Genomic DNA, 15,464 nt, shown 5'->3' with positions numbered 1-15,464 from the left:
GAGGCCTTAACTGACGTTCTTTTGGGCACGTGGTCCAGGCCCGCTTCAGGTTCGCCTGTTGATAGGAACGTGGCCAGACGCCACCGTCCGTGTACGGATGACCCAAAGTTCTTGTCCACCCATCCCACCCCTGAGAGCCTGGTGATCCAGGCCTCGACTTCCCAGACCGCATTCCCGTCGGCCCCGCCCGATCGGGAATCTAAGAGGTACGACCAGTATGGTAAGAAGGTCTTTTCGTCCCTGAGTCTGGGACTGCGGTCTTGAAACACCGCGTGCCTCGTGGGCCGCTACACCCACTCTCTGTGGGATACGGTCACGGAACTGCTGCCTGAATGCCCGCCGGAGGTACGGGCTAAGCTCGGCAAGGCTATGATTGAAGGCCGAGACGCAGCACGATACTCCATAAGGTGTGGTCTTGATACGACCGACTCACTGGGCAGGGCGATGTACACGACGGTGGCGATCCGTCGCCACGCCTGGCTGAGATCCGCCAATTTCTCGGCAGATGTCCAGACTGCATTGATGGACATGCTGTTTGATGGCAGTCGCCTGTTTGGCGACAAAGCAGACCACGCGCTGGAACGCTTCAAGGACTCCAGGGTCACGGCCAAGTCCTTGGGTCTCTCGACCCAGCGCCAGCAAGCTGGTTCGTTTCGCTCCTTTCGTGGCCACGGAAGGGGCGGTCCCACACGTGCTGCCAGCCACGCGCCGCAACAGACTTCTCAACGCGGCGGCGGCCGTGGGAACCGCCGTGGTGGCGGTCGGGGACAGCGGCGAGGTCAGACCACACCTCCCCCCGCAGCATCCGCCTCTAAATCCTCCTAGTCCATGCTTTCAGGCCCATGTGACGCCGGTGGGCGGCAGGGTTCGCCATCACCTCTCCCACTGGCGCTCAATAACATCGGACAGGTGGGTGCTGCAGCTCGTCCGAAGGGGCTACTCCCTCCCCTTCGAGACCACTCCTCCAGCCATGCCACTGCAGAACCACCGTGTGTCGGGGGACCACTTGACACTTCTGCAGGAGGAAGTTACGGCCCTCTTGGCCAAGGGGGCCATCGAGCGCGTTCCTGGGCCAGAAGTAGGATGTGGTTGCTATTCCCACTACTTTCTGGTACCCAAGAAGGACAAAGGGGGCCTACGTCCTATCTTGGATCTACGGAACGTCAACGGCTTCCTCCGGAAGGAGAAGTTCAAGATGTTGACTTTGGCTCAGGTCTTGGCTGCTCTAGACCCGCTAGACTGGATGGTAGCGTTGGACTTGCAGGATGTGTATTTTCACATCCCCGTCCTGCCGGCCCACCGGCGTTACCTGCGGTTCACGGTAGGCCACGAGCACTTATCGTGCTCCCATTCGGCCTTACCAGCGCCCCACGGGTGTTCACAAAGGTGTTGGCGGTGGTCGCAGCCCATCTGCGCCGGTTGGGGGTTTCAGTCTTCCCCTACCTGGACGACTGGTTGTTGAAGGCGGGCTCGCCCCAGACAGTCGTCCACCACCTTCAGATGACGGCAGACCTCCTGCACGAGCTGGGGTTTTCCATCAATGTGCCGAAATCACACCTGTGTCCCTCTCAAAAGCTCCTTTTCATCGGAGCGGTTCTCGACTCTGCGCAGTTTCGGGTTTATCCTCCGGAACGGCGAGTCCGGGATATACAGGCTTTGATTCCCATCTTTCAGCCGTTATCCCAGGTTTCGTCAGGTTGACGCTGCGGCTGCTGGGGCTGATGGCTTCCTGCATCCTTCTGGTGCATCACGCCCGGTGGCGGATGCGGGCTCTGCAGTGGGACCTGAAGTTTCAGTGGGCCCTGCATCAGGGCAACTTGTCCGACCATGTCTTGATCTCGGAGGGCACTGCGAGACAACTGCAGTGGTGGCTTACAGACCGCGATTGGGTCAGAGGCAGATCCCTCTCCCTTCCCCAACCGGAGCACGTGGTTGTGACGGACGCGTCCCTCCAGGGCTGGGGAGGCCACTTGGGAGAGGCGGAGATCAGAGGCATCTGGTCTCCGGCGGAGTCCCGGCTCCATATAAACCTGTTGGAGCTGCGGGCGATCCGTCTAGCACTGAAGGCATTCCTCCCCTTTGTCAACGGGAGTGTGGTGCAGGTGTTCACGGACAACACCACCGCCATGTGGTACTGCAACAAGAAGGGCGGAGTGGGGTCGTGGACCCTTTGCCAGGAGGCTCTGCGTCTCTGGCAATGGCTGGAACGTCAGAGCGTGACTCTGACGGTTCAACACCTGGCAGGTTCTCTGAACGCCAGGGCGGACAAACTCAGCCGTCGGTGCTTGGTGGATCACGAATGGCGTCTGAACTCGGACGTGGCGAAAGGCCTCTTTCTGCAATGGGGAGAGCCTTGGTTAGATCTATTCGCCACAGAAGAGAACGCGCAATGTCATCAGTTCTGTGCGTTGGAGTTTCCAAGACGGCACTCGCACGGCGACGCCTTTCGGCGCGCGTGAAGTTGCGGTCTATTGTACGCCTTTCCGCCTATACCACTTCTGCCCAGAGTGCTGAAGAAGATCAGGCGCGACCGGGCCCAAGTTATCCTTGTGGCTCCGGACTGGGCTCGAAGGTACTGGTATCCCGAGCTACTCAGCATGTCAGTCGGTCCCTCGATCTGCCTGCCCCTTCGGGAGGACCTTCTGTCGCAGCAGCAGGGGACGGTCCTCCACCCGAACCTGTCCAGTCTCCACCTCCATGCGTGGAGATTGAGCGGCGACAGTTGAGGCCATTTGACTTGCCTCCTGAAGTTTGTGATGTGATTCTGGCAGCCAGGCGTCCCTCCACAAAGTCGGTATACGCCTGCCGGTGGAACAGATTTGTGGCATGGTGCACAGCGAAGGCTGTGGACCCTCTTTCTGCCCCTCTTTCCTAGGTTCTCCTCTTTCTTCTCTCTCTTGCCCAGCAGGGCTCTGCTCTGGGCACTATCAAAGGCTACCTTTCTGCCCTTTCGGCCTTTCTAAGGCTGCCTGATCAACCTTCTTTGTTCAAGTCCCCTATTGTAACGAGATTCTTGAAAGGCATCACGCACATGTATCCACCTGTTCCGTTTGTGATGCCTCAGTGGGACTTGAACCTGGTTCTGACCTTCTTGATGTGTGCTCCCTTTGAGCCACTTCATTCCTGTCCTCTCCGTCTCCTGAATTTAAAGACGGCCTTCCTGGTTGCCATCACCTCTGCCAGGAGAGTGAGTGAGCTCCAGGCTCTTTCTGTCAAACCTCCTTTCCTGTCCATTCATCCAGACAAGGTGGTTCTGAGAACTAGACCTTCTTTCCTGCCCAAAGTAGTGTCTGCTTTTCACATCGGGCAGTCTATCACCTTACCCTCCTTCTTCCCGCCTCTGCATCCTTCAAAGGATGAAGAGCGACTCCATCGTCTGGACCCAAAACGTGCGCTTTCATTTTATATGGATCGCACTCGCCAGTTCCGGATGGATGACCAACTGTTTGTTGGCTACGTGGGTGTGAAGAAGGGACGGGCGGTGCATAAACGGACCATCTCTCGGTGGGTCGTCCTGTGCATCAAAGCGTGCTACTCTTTGGCTCGGAAGGAGCCTCCTGTTGGGCTGAGGGCCCATTCCACTCGGGCCACGGCGGCTACTACTGCCCTGGGCCGGGGAGTCCCCTTGCAGGACATTTGTCAGGCGGCTACGTGGGCCTCGCTGCACACGTTTGCAAGGCACTACTGCCTGGACAGGCAAGTCCGGAGGGATGGCTTCTTTGGCCGTTCTGTCCTCCAGGACTTTCTGGTGTAAGCTGTATTGGTTCGCAGACCCACCACCGGGGTTGGTATTGCTGGGGTATCTATTCTAAGGTAAGGAATCTAATACTGACCTGTTTCTTTCAGATGAACAAGTTACTTACCTTCGGTAACGATATATCTGTAAGAAACAGTAGTTAGTATTAGATTCCTTACCGCCCCGCCCATCCTCCCCGTTCTGCGAACTGATACCTAGGGTTAAGGACATCCCTTTCAGGGCCCTAGTTTCAAATGGCACCAGTGTTGGTTCTCACATGGCTCTGCGTGTTCTGGCGCGGAAAAGCTGTGTACAAAGAACTGACGTCAGCGCGCTGAGGCGGCGTCTATATACTCCAGCGACGTCATCACGGCGCACGACGCCGACGACTGATGCGGAGCCGCAGGAGACGCCTGCAGACGACGCCTACCGACGCGCAGGGGTACTGCTACGCAAAAGTTTCCGGATCCAGACTGACGCCTGGGGATATTCTAAGGTAAGGAATCTAATACTAACTACTGTTTCTTACAGATATATCGTTACCGAAGGTAAGTAACTTGTTCATTGTTTACAAAAATGGTTTGGATTCTGCCCCTTGCTTACCATTCGTTGGGCTTCAGTGTCACTCTTCTTTGCTACCTCTTAACTGGATGTTGCAAGCCAAGCGTCACTTTCTCTTTATTCTCTGGTGCACAGACTAAGTGGTAGTACTGAGCTGTTGATAGTCTTAAATAAATGTGGAAAAATACTAGCTGCAGTGTCGTCTTTTAATTACGGAAAAAATAAATGCGGATATATACAGAACAAATGCCCAAAAAATAAATACAGACGGAAATGGCTTTTTTCAGTTAAACTACTTCAGGGCTTCCTGACGTTGAGAAAGCCCATTCGCCATTATGATAATTTTTGGCAAATGAAAGCCCCAAGGATGAAGCATAACACCTGGCTAGGCATGTTACGGCTTACCCGGCATTTTTTTAAAATAGGTATTCCTTACATGGAAGATACGCACAGGACACAGACTGTATTCGTACAATGGGTAATTCCCTCTGGGGCACAGCAGTGATTTATTGCTTTTGTTTTGTTTGTGAAGGTTTGGAGGATGCCATTCCCGATGTCCTAGACCCTCCTGTTCTTCCTCTCAGAATTTTTGAGGCTTCGTGATACAGTGTACCTCATGGTTCACCTGGCGGCTGGTCAGTGCCAGATCATTGATGTGCCATGGTCAACACAGCCATGAATTTATGGCAGACCCCAGTCTTAATGTTTTTATTGCCTAGCCAATTCAAGCAAGTACTACCTGACCATAGTCTCTTCAGATTGCTTTATTACGTGAGTGTAAAAAGTTCACAGTGTGTGTGGGGTGGATCTGGGATATTTGCCATTCATTTTAAGGACTATCTGTCTTTTAGGGTTTGCTCATCTTTCTAATTATGCTTTGTAATCCCTTATTGCTAAATGGCTCCCTTCACCTAATTCTGTCAGTTTCAGCTTACTGTCACATGGAATACAGAAGACATTTTGTTGGCAAACCTTGTGATAAAATCCCGACTGCCTCACTTAATTCAGCATGCCCTGAATTTAGCTCTGGGAAGGCCTCCATTTTTAAATGTACTTCACTCTCCAGTGTTTGCACAATATATCACATACTTACTTGCAGGGTATTGGGTTGGGTCTATTTTTTTTTTTTAAACACAGAATAAGGATTTAACACTCTTCCCTCTTGATTGGCCAGGTAATCTTTTTCGGGGTTCAGCTTCCTATGTGTTAAGCTAGCATGATTCCCGTCCCTTGGAGAAAACAGAAGTGCAACCTGTTACCTGTGAAAACCTTATTAAATGGCTCACCTCTTTGGTTCTTCCTTGGATCCTGCCTCTGTACCGGATGACTTTCCAGCAGTTTTCTCCATTACTCTTGCAGCCTTCCCTCTGATGCTAGAACAACTAAATCGGGCTTATTTAGGCAGCTGGTTTTTGCCTGAGCTGAAATCTTTTGAACAAGATGGCTGCAGGGTGGAAAGGAAATGGCACTAGAAATACTATCCTATTTATTTCTGCCATTATAAAAACCTGCTCAGAGCTTTATCATCAAGCTGTAAAAATTACAGAAGCGGTGTTATTAGCAAATTAGGTTAAGATAGTCTGTGGAGTATCGATGTTTGTTTGCTGAGGCATTGTATAACTTGTTTAAAATATAGCTACATTTCTCTTGATCCGCCCAACGTGGTCTTGTTTCCCTCCCCAACCCAAACGTTTTGTGATTGCTTCTTTATTTCGGTCAAATGTTGTTTTGTTGTCTAAACATATTCAAGAAGAAGGGAAATGAGGATTACGGTCAATATAGCACACTACCTCCCAATTGTTATAGTCAAAACCTCTGATGTGCGGTTCCGAAAAGTGGTCCAAATGATCTTTTATGTTAAGAGGACCTCACTAGGGTCAGATACAGCAGTAATATTTAGGAGCAAGTGCCATCACCCGCCAAGTTAGTGGCATGCTTCATCATATTTGCCATATACTCCTCGTAGGCTCCTAAAACATATACTGCCTCAACAGTCCATCCCTATATCCGACAGTTGACTGATCCTAATACACTAGGACTCCTTTTGGTACCTAACTTCATCTTGGTTTTAAAACTGCCATTTCCCACTCTTGCATCCCAAAAAGTGCAGTGAGCTGGAATACCATCATGCCAATGAATGGATTCTGTACCATATTCCTTATCTGTTTGCCCACCACATTGCTGCTTTTATTTCTACTTGAAGGTATGGTTCCCTCTGCTTCAACCAGGCACCAGTCATATGCTAAACTATTAAAAAGAAAAAGCGAACTTGGACTCCTCGGTCTCCAGCAATTGCAGAATAATTGCTGGCATTACATTTAGGAGCCTTTCACAGCCGCCTTCATGCTTGCCTTCATTATTTCTCTCTTGCCCAAGATGCAGTATGTCCTTCGCATTGTGCACAACAGATTCAGTTCTGTTTAAAATGATAAATCTCCTATAAACCTTTAACACCTTGCCTGCGGCAGAAATTCCAGCCCGGTGCTGGACATTCCAATCGCGGGCGTCATGACGGAACCCAGCCATCATGCGCCCAGGCCACCCATGACTCACGACGGCTGAGTTCCGTCATGAGCATCGAAGGGGTTAAAAACAAAGGTTAAAGAGATGTTCTAATTAGATCAGCCATGTCATCACTTATCCTTTTTGAGATGTCCATGATATCATAAATGAATTTATGAGTGATGTAATATGCGAGGTCAAAAATAGTGCATGGCGAGGGCGCAGGTTCTAGTTAGCTCTGCTATCTATCACCTGTGAATTCCTGTGGGGGTTTTGTTTTTTTAGTTCAAAACGTTATCTCTAACATATTTCCCTAACTATGTTACTTTAACCTTTGGGTTTTTTTCAAGGGAAAAATAAAAACAAAATCTATAAATCAATATATTTACACTATAATTATACATACACACACTTGCCTTAGCTTACCTCTGCTTATCATGCATTGAAAAGCCTGCATGGTAAAGGGTATTTCCCCTACTTCCTGTAGTTACGATAATTAGAGTTTTGTTCACCCTCCATGTATTTAATTTTAAGACCGGCCATAATGCCAGCTTTTCAATCTTGCAGGTTTTATAGATGCCTTGTGTAGTGGAATGTTTCCCATAGTGATAATTGAGTCAGTGTGTCTGTGTTTCTCTCCATAGCCCAGCATGAAGTGCTACACGGAGGAAATCTTCGGCCCCGTCTTGGTGGTTCTGGAAGCTGATACATTGGATGCGGCCATAGATCTCGTGAATAAGAATCCTTATGGAAATGGAACAGCAATTTTCACCACAAATGGGGCTACAGCTCGCAAATACAGCCACATGGTGGATGTTGGGCAGGTATGATCGTGGTATTTTTTCGCTGTTCGCTGGGGCATGGCCACAATGACCTGCAATCAGTGCAAGTCAGTGATGGGTTTTCTGCCATGTGCCCAAAGACGTACTCTCTCCTGTGTTTGTGCCGCAGACTTGCTGACATACTGCGCCTTTGAGTGTACGCGGTGTTTGTACAGACTGCTGTCGCTTCCGCACACTACTTCTGTGTGGGATTTGCTGACCTAGTGTATCGTGTTTGCACATACTTCTCTCATGCATGTTCGTAAGACATGTGCACACTTAGATCTCCTCCTTGTTCACTGTGCGTGCACTTTCCCTTGTGCTCCACCCTTCTGTGTATTTGAGAGATGTACACTATACTCTAGTTTGTGTATGTGGATTGGACCATTGTGTGCCTCTTTATATGTACATGAAAACTGCACACTTCTATTTCCTTTGCTTGTGTAGAGATATTGCAGACATTACTTTCACATAAATGTACTTGCGAACAACTAATTTGTCATGGACTGTGTTTTTAGAGTGCTATTGCGCATGGGTGTGTTCAGGACACCAGCACATAGTTGTTCCTCATGCACAGTGCCTGCATCCTTATTGTTTTTGTATGTAACAGACTGGCAACTCCAATAGGTCTAACGCACAACCAAAACTAACCATCCAACAGCCTAAGCACTTACCACCTTGCACCTGTGCACTCCTGCATCTTTTCCCCCACCCATTGACTAATTCTTACATTCAACCTCTCTTCCATTCGCAAAACCACACACAAACTCACCACTCATTGAAGTGGAACTTTCAGTTACCAGGCACGCTCGTTGGCTCTAGTTTGTTAGGTGTGTGGGTTCGCTTCCGGTAGTGTGACTGCTAGTCTGAGGAGTGGGTGAGTGTAGTCAGGTGTGTGTGACTATCCTGTTTGGGTGGGATGCGAGTGGTAGCAGTATTGTGAGAATGCTTCCAGCACTGTGACTGATACTGTAATTACCCAATATTGCGGCTAAAACATTTTCGCATATTTCTGGATTGCCACATATTCCACACATCAATTATCTGTGGCATAATCTGTTCATTGTAGCAACAAAAAAAATATATTTCTAGGTCAAACCCATCAAAAGCTACTAATAATGCTGCAACACGTCTTGCTTCTTAGTGAGAGGGCCTTCGTAAAGGTTGACTGGTGAACTCTCGTACTTACTGCTATCTTTGGGGGTTAAGTTGGTCTCAATGGGCTGAAACCTTTGTCCAGATAATGTTAACATATGTAAAATTGTTACACATTACGTCGCATAATTTCTTTTTTTGCTGCATAGTTTAGTCCACCTGCCTGCAGAATGTGGTCCTTTTCTTAATTCCAGTAGCCCTGGTGTAGGAAGGAGTGCTGTCTCTAGTACACCCTGTATGTGATGAGTGCTAGAATTTTTCTGGTAGTGTGCGACTGCTAGTCTATGGGAGGTGTGCGAGTGCTGGCTACATTTAGGGTTTGTGCTTTTCCACCATAAAGGCTTTAACAGTTCCTTCATGTTTTAATTGAGGCCATGGTTGAAGCTATTCAATGGGATGGTCCTACTCCTAAAAGAACGCTACTGCGGTGGTTTCTAAGCAGGGTCCTCTTCTCTGCTTGCACAGCTGTCTGCCTGCTTTCCCTGATGAGGCTGCCCGTGATAAGGCTGCCAAAAGATTAAGTAGAGGTTTAATGACTCAAGATGTCCATGTATTTACTTTTGAGAAGTGCTGCCAAGTGAAGCGACTGGTGGCAGGCCACTCCTACCTACCACCATATCTACTGCTGGGATTGGTAAACCTGCACATCATGTGCACAACTGATTGTTTACTTTGTAAACCAGCATCAGTCCCAACATTGTTTGCTCACTCCCCTGGACTGCGGTTGCTGCTTGCAGGCACCTATGTTCTGCTCTAGACTCTGACACCCTCCACGCTTGCGCAACTATGCAGCAGTTTCTCACAATCTGACACTATTGCCAGTGCACCAATCCCAAAGCCACTCCAGCTCCCCTGAGTGCACATTATCTTAGGTTGCACATGTGCCAAACTTTCGTTACCATGCTGGGTGCATGTACAGCTGGTTCGCCACCTGGCAGGATCACTGTACTGTTGATGTGCCTAAGTGCTTCCGATTGAACATTCATTGAGGAGTACCATACTCTGATGCAAGATAAATCAGAATAGCGCAGCATATATCCCACCTACCACTAGTATTGACAACTAAGGGGTAGGGCCAGTGTTTTTGGGTGCAGTGGCCCAAACAGTACATAAAACAATAACTGCTGAGAGAGCGAGGATCAGCACACCACTGTGCTTTGGCTCTTTGTTTACTTAAAAACAAAATGACAATTACGTTTGGATGTAGTGATTATCTGGAGGAGTAGGGAATGAACAGCATGCCATGTTGCGTCTACCAGCCCTCCTGCCTCTGGGGCAGTGGGTAACAAAGAACCTCCATTTCAGTTCATGCCGGATGCAAGTAATGGTTGGTGGAATGGATCAGACAGTCTGAGGTTAATGGGCTCCAGTTGTGGCAATTAGAGTATTGCATCTTCATGTCGTATGGCCGCTTTGCTCGAGGTCCCTTAGTGAGCACCAAGTACACCCCTTTAGCACTTGCTCCTCATGGTAGAAAAGGCAGAGTAGTCAAATGCTAACTTGTGGAGGTGGTTAGGGGTACAGACTCCTGACTCTCAAAGCACACAGTAACACTTGAGTCAATTTCCAGCTAGTGCTTTCACTCCTAAAAAGAAAAAACACACCAGCTTATACACCACTAAATGCTAAATATAACACAGTAAATGTACACAATAAAAACCATGTATCTTTAACTCCTCCTAAACTAGAGATCTGTATATGGCCTGACTGTGTTAACAATGTAGAGCCCCTTCCTACTGTGTATGTGAACAGTAGAAACCCTCTAGTCAGATTTCAGTTTAAAACCCCTTCCTTTTGTAATAGCCGCTTCTGTCTTTGGCTTGTGGTCTGCATTAACATTGCCTCTATCAGTTATGAGCAATGGAACTACTTCGTAGACAACTAACAACTATTCCAGTGCCTGCAAAGAAGATCAACAAAGGGGCAAAGTTAAAGCAAATCTCAATTGCTACGCTTTTATGAATACATAAGCTCTGAGATTAGCCTGAGGTGTATCTACTCTGGCGTACAAATGCCTGTTCACTTTTTGCTCTAGTGTTTTTAAATAAAGCATGTGCCGTGTACTCCCCAGCCCACGTATTTAAATCTATTAATGCCTACACCATTCCTTTATTTGTACACACTGATGTCTCCTCCTGTTGGGTGATCCCCCTGCATGCCCGAGATATGGTTTTCTTGTGCTGTAATCTGTCAGTGGAGTCTGCATGCACTTATGTCTGAAACACCTGTGCACGTTGCTGTTGTGCAGGCCCATCAGCTCTTCTGCTACTGCTCTAGTACATTTACAGGTTTCCTGCTAATACTGTGTTCTTTGTTCTCTTACAGGTGGGTGTAAATGTTCCTATCCCTGTCCCACTGCCAATGTTTTCCTTCACTGGCTCTCGATCCTCCTTCAGGGGAGACACAAACTTCTATGGCAAACAGGTAATCTCCACAAATATTCGTGGGTTGAAGTTGTGCCTGGTTGATTGAGTTCTTAGTTATGAAAAAGAAAACCATGGAATTGTATCCTCTATGTGCATGTGCTAAGACATGGTGGCAGAGGTAAACACTTGGCCCCTCATTACCGGTGGCCTTTTAAATCTGGTGGGCCTCCTACCAGTTACTGGGCCCATCCGCATTAGGAGTTCAGTGAGAGCACCCCTGCTCAGTGGTATTGTACCTAGAGATGTCACATGCTTGAAGGAGGTAAAGTGCCCCATAGAAAACCAAGGAAAAAACCTTTGGAAATCTGCACGATAAAACCTTGTTATTTGCCCCCACACTCGTAATCACTGTTATTTCCCCCTCCTGCAACTGCCAAGAACCCTGGTAACGGTAAATCAGGAGGATGGGGTGGGGCGGGAGGGAGTAACAGGGATTTTTATGGGCCACTTGTAATGAAGGCCTTGGTTGGTGGGTGTTTAATTCTTCAGTCTCATTTAGGGGCCATTCACAGTTTGGATTTACCTTCACTTTAGATCTAGGAGAAGGTAGAATGGCTATAGTTTCAGAGTATAGCTCTTGTCTTTTTGAGCTCATGCATAGGATTTTGTCTTGGGAAGGTTTAGTCTCTCAGGGCACTGCTTCCTGCAAGACCCTTTTGTAAATGAAGCTAAAGGTGAAGCAGCAGCAGCTATAGTGTAGCTAGTTTCTGCATCGCTGCAGCTGTGCTGGAGGGTGCCAAGTGAACACTGATGGGGTTCTACTTCATGCGTTGATTTGATTCCATGCGCTGCAGAGCCAGGGTGCCACACTGCTGCTTGTTGCAAGACTGCAGTTTTTTCCTCCTTGCGGTATACTTTTGTGACAGACCCCTTGCTCCTTAGCTCTTGGCCAAGCTGTGTTACAACCTAATAATTAATGGAAGACCCTCCTGTTCTGGAGGGTTCATTGCATGCACTCTGCAGAACTTGGCATTCTAGGTGCCAGCAGGTTGCTTTAAAGGCCCGGCCAGTGCGCCCATTGCTCAAAACCTGCAGTTACATGTTTTCTGATTGTAGGCTTGGGCATAGGGGTCAGTGGATGCGAGGGTTTGTTTGACTGGAGTACAAGTGGGACTCTAGTTGGGATGTGTTCCTACTCCAATGGCATAGCCTGTATTAAACTAATACATTTTGCCTCAGTCTTTTCTCTGCCCCCTTGGGATTCTTGTGATTGGGCACGGAATTGAATCTAAGAGGGTCCCGGACAACCCTCTCAAGGAACAGCTTCCAGGCCTCATCCACAACGCATGGTCTGTCCTGCTACCACCGCATGGAGAGAGACGATGTAAATGACAGGCCAGATACTAGCGAGATGCAGGACATAATGCAGCTTGAAACCTGCTGATTAAAAAAGGAAGTGCTAAGTTATCACAGAGCAGTGGCTTGTGAGCTGCAATGCTTTGTCATAGCCATAACAGAAGTTGTTGGAAAATAAGGTAAATTAGTAACAAATGTGTTTTAGAAACCACTGATTAAACAAAAGCCCTCTACGTCCATCAGCATGTCTGTGTGTGATTATCCCTGCTGACCGCTAAGAAGAGGGTAGGTAAATGGGGGAAAGAATTTCTGAAATACAAGCTTATTCACTTCGCACTGCGATCTTCTCTCAAGGCCCCATAAGGATCGGCTGCCGTGTGACACAGACTTCTGGGCCAGCTTGTGTCTTTCCTAGAGCGCATGGGTGACACGGGGACCAGTTCGTTGCAATATTGAAAACACTGTGAATAATTAATTCGATCGAACACTACACTTGGGTTGACTTCCAAATTTTGACTACTAATTTTAAAATGAACAAAAAAAGAATTGTAATTCGCCACCGGTTCATAATTAATACAAAACACTATTGTTAGCCTGCTTATTAAGTATTGTGGTATGTAGTTGGTAAACCATTGCATTCGCTGGCACCTGGAGGGAGGGGAGGATGGGTTTACCAATAGTAGGACCATTGGCATTGTGTAATCTGTACCTAGTAGTTTTCTGTTGTAGGGCGGTGAAGCCTTGCTTGAAAATGCCTCAAGTTCTATCTGTAGAGTGCAGCACGTCACCTCCATCCATTCACTTGCATCCTTCTTTTCCCTTCTGCAGGGCGTGCAGTTCTACACCCAGCTAAAGACCGTTATCTCCCAATGGAAAGAGGAAGATGCTACCGTTACCAGCCCTGCTGTTGTGATGCCAACCATGGGTCGCTAATTCCACTAGATGAACCAACCCTTTCTGCATAGACCGATGCTGACATCCTTGGAGCAAACCGACCACTAACCACATCATGCCGATCTGCTGCTCGTAATCGACCGTCCTAGTATCCAGCATTTTGTTTGCTCTCCTTTCATTTGTTCTCCCCTGCTTCCCCACATCATGCACAGTGCTTAGAAAGCAAGTGGATGTATGTGAGGGGTGGGGGGGGGGATGGGGGTCGGGTTGCTCTTTTAGGGCTCAGGTTCACCCTACAACCTAAGTTGAACTTGGGAGTAGTTTTAATTATGTGCAGGTATATAATATTCTGCTGTAGATAAACAATTCCTTGGGACATCTTCTGCCTAACCTTGACCTCATTCAAAGACTCTGATGTGGTGTTTTGTTCTATACATCCTTTATAGCTCACTATATCCCACTGATGGGACCAGAGGGGCCAGTGTGATGCACTGTTGTACTTCTCCAGCACCGCTGCAATTTTTGTCTTTATTTTTGTAAAGATGCCTAGAAGGCCCACACTAATTGTCCTTTTATTCTGGATTGTAACCAAGGCCTCACATGAAGTGATTATCCAACAGGTTTACTAGCTGTCTAATTCCTACATGTATCATGAAGGACTGGATAAGGAGTAGACTTGATCTCTGCACAGTGATCCCTAGTGACAGATTATACACGAACGCTGGGGAGAGTTGCAACTCCAAAGTACTAATACAGTGCCCTTCAGAAGAGTGAAAGCTCCTCCTGATAATGGATGCGAAATGGTGGAAAAGTAATGGTTACTTAAAAAACTCAGAAGAAATTAATTAAGCAGACACACAGACCAATCTATCAGAATAGTGGTTGCACTTCTCCAGATCTCAAAAGAATAAGAGCGCTCATCACTGTTACCGAAGCCATGGTGAAGCTCTGTGCTGGTGAGTCGTGCGCTGCCCCGGTGTGGTGCTCCGCTCTTGAGATACTGTCATAGTGAGGCCCTGCTCTGCTGAAGGATCTTTTCCCTGATGGGGTCCAGCCTTGAAGAAGCTGCACCTTGATAATTGGTGCAGTGCCCTGCTAAAGCTCTTCACCCTTGATGAGAGCTGTACCTCTGAGAAGCTCTACCTTAGAAGGGAGATTCCCTTGTTAATCATGCTCTAACTCAGTACAGCTACCTTGATTCTTGCTGCATATTTTCATATCACTTTGTAAAGGTTTGGGTCTTTTTTCTGGCTCAGTTACATGCTGGGAATGTGAAATGTTTTTACTCTAAATGAATAGTTCCAGCTTTGTAACCCACTTTCAGCAGAATGTACTTGGATTCCTTTATGCTGACAACTAACCGGAGGCTGCAGCTCCTCAGAAATCCGCTGACCTACAGCAATGCTGTGAATATCTGGCACAGGCCACTGGTGTACTTTCTCCCCGGGTGACCATGTTTTGCTGCACTAAGGGTCTGCAAGTCGTGTTTTTTCTAATTTGAACAATAACTGACAATAAATCACTGGTACATCAATTTGTGAGGCACAGGCTGATTTGTATTTTTGAGCATCTTGGAGCAACTGTAAATATGTGTATTGGTGCCAATGTTGCAGAAACTGGATGAGTGAAGTTCTTGCGCAGAAAGCAGAGAGAGGGAAGGTTTCCTGCTGTTTGGGCAAATGGTCCTTATTCCTCATGTAATGGGGTTAAGGCACCTACTGCACAGGAGGGTACAAAGTTCGTTTATTTTACTGAAGTTGTTAAGCAAAAAGGCTGACCGAGTCCAGTACAGAAGGATCACTGGTATCTCTCCATGAAAGAACATACATTCAGAACAGTTAGCAGTAATGTTCACAAAGATAAAAGGCACATAAAGCAGTTTGCAACATATGTAATCGATAACGTCATAGCAGATAAGCAAGGTTAGAAATACCCTCTTGTGCATATTTATCATGGAGCAAGGTGAAAACTCGAGAAGAGCAATCCAGAAGTGACCAACTTCCTCTAAAACAGCCAGCTAACATGGGCCTAAGTAAAGTAAAGTCCACATTTGTAAAGCGCACAATCACCCGT

At 47.7% G+C, this 15,464-nt stretch overlaps 1 protein-coding gene across 1 annotated transcript in view; it reads left to right on the top strand.

The window, feature by feature from the left end:
• ALDH6A1 (aldehyde dehydrogenase 6 family member A1) overlaps positions 1-14,925 on the top strand; it is a 111,463-nt gene extending 96,538 nt beyond the window's left edge. Inside the window, exons 10-12 of the mRNA XM_078659873.1 lie at positions 7,444-7,623; positions 11,101-11,199; positions 13,326-14,925. Coding sequence (XP_078515999.1) covers positions 7,444-7,623; positions 11,101-11,199; positions 13,326-13,430 — 384 coding nt within the window. The 3' untranslated portion in view covers positions 13,431-14,925. The remainder of the gene's footprint in view (positions 1-7,443; positions 7,624-11,100; positions 11,200-13,325) is intronic.
• The last annotated feature ends 539 nt before the right edge of the window (positions 14,926-15,464 follow it).

This window comes from Lissotriton helveticus, chromosome 9, assembly GCF_964261635.1.
Source record: "Lissotriton helveticus chromosome 9, aLisHel1.1, whole genome shotgun sequence".
Classification (NCBI taxonomy): domain Eukaryota; kingdom Metazoa; phylum Chordata; class Amphibia; order Caudata; family Salamandridae; genus Lissotriton; species Lissotriton helveticus.
The sequence above is the reverse complement of the archived record's forward strand: the minus strand, read 5'-3'. Positions and strand labels throughout refer to the sequence as shown.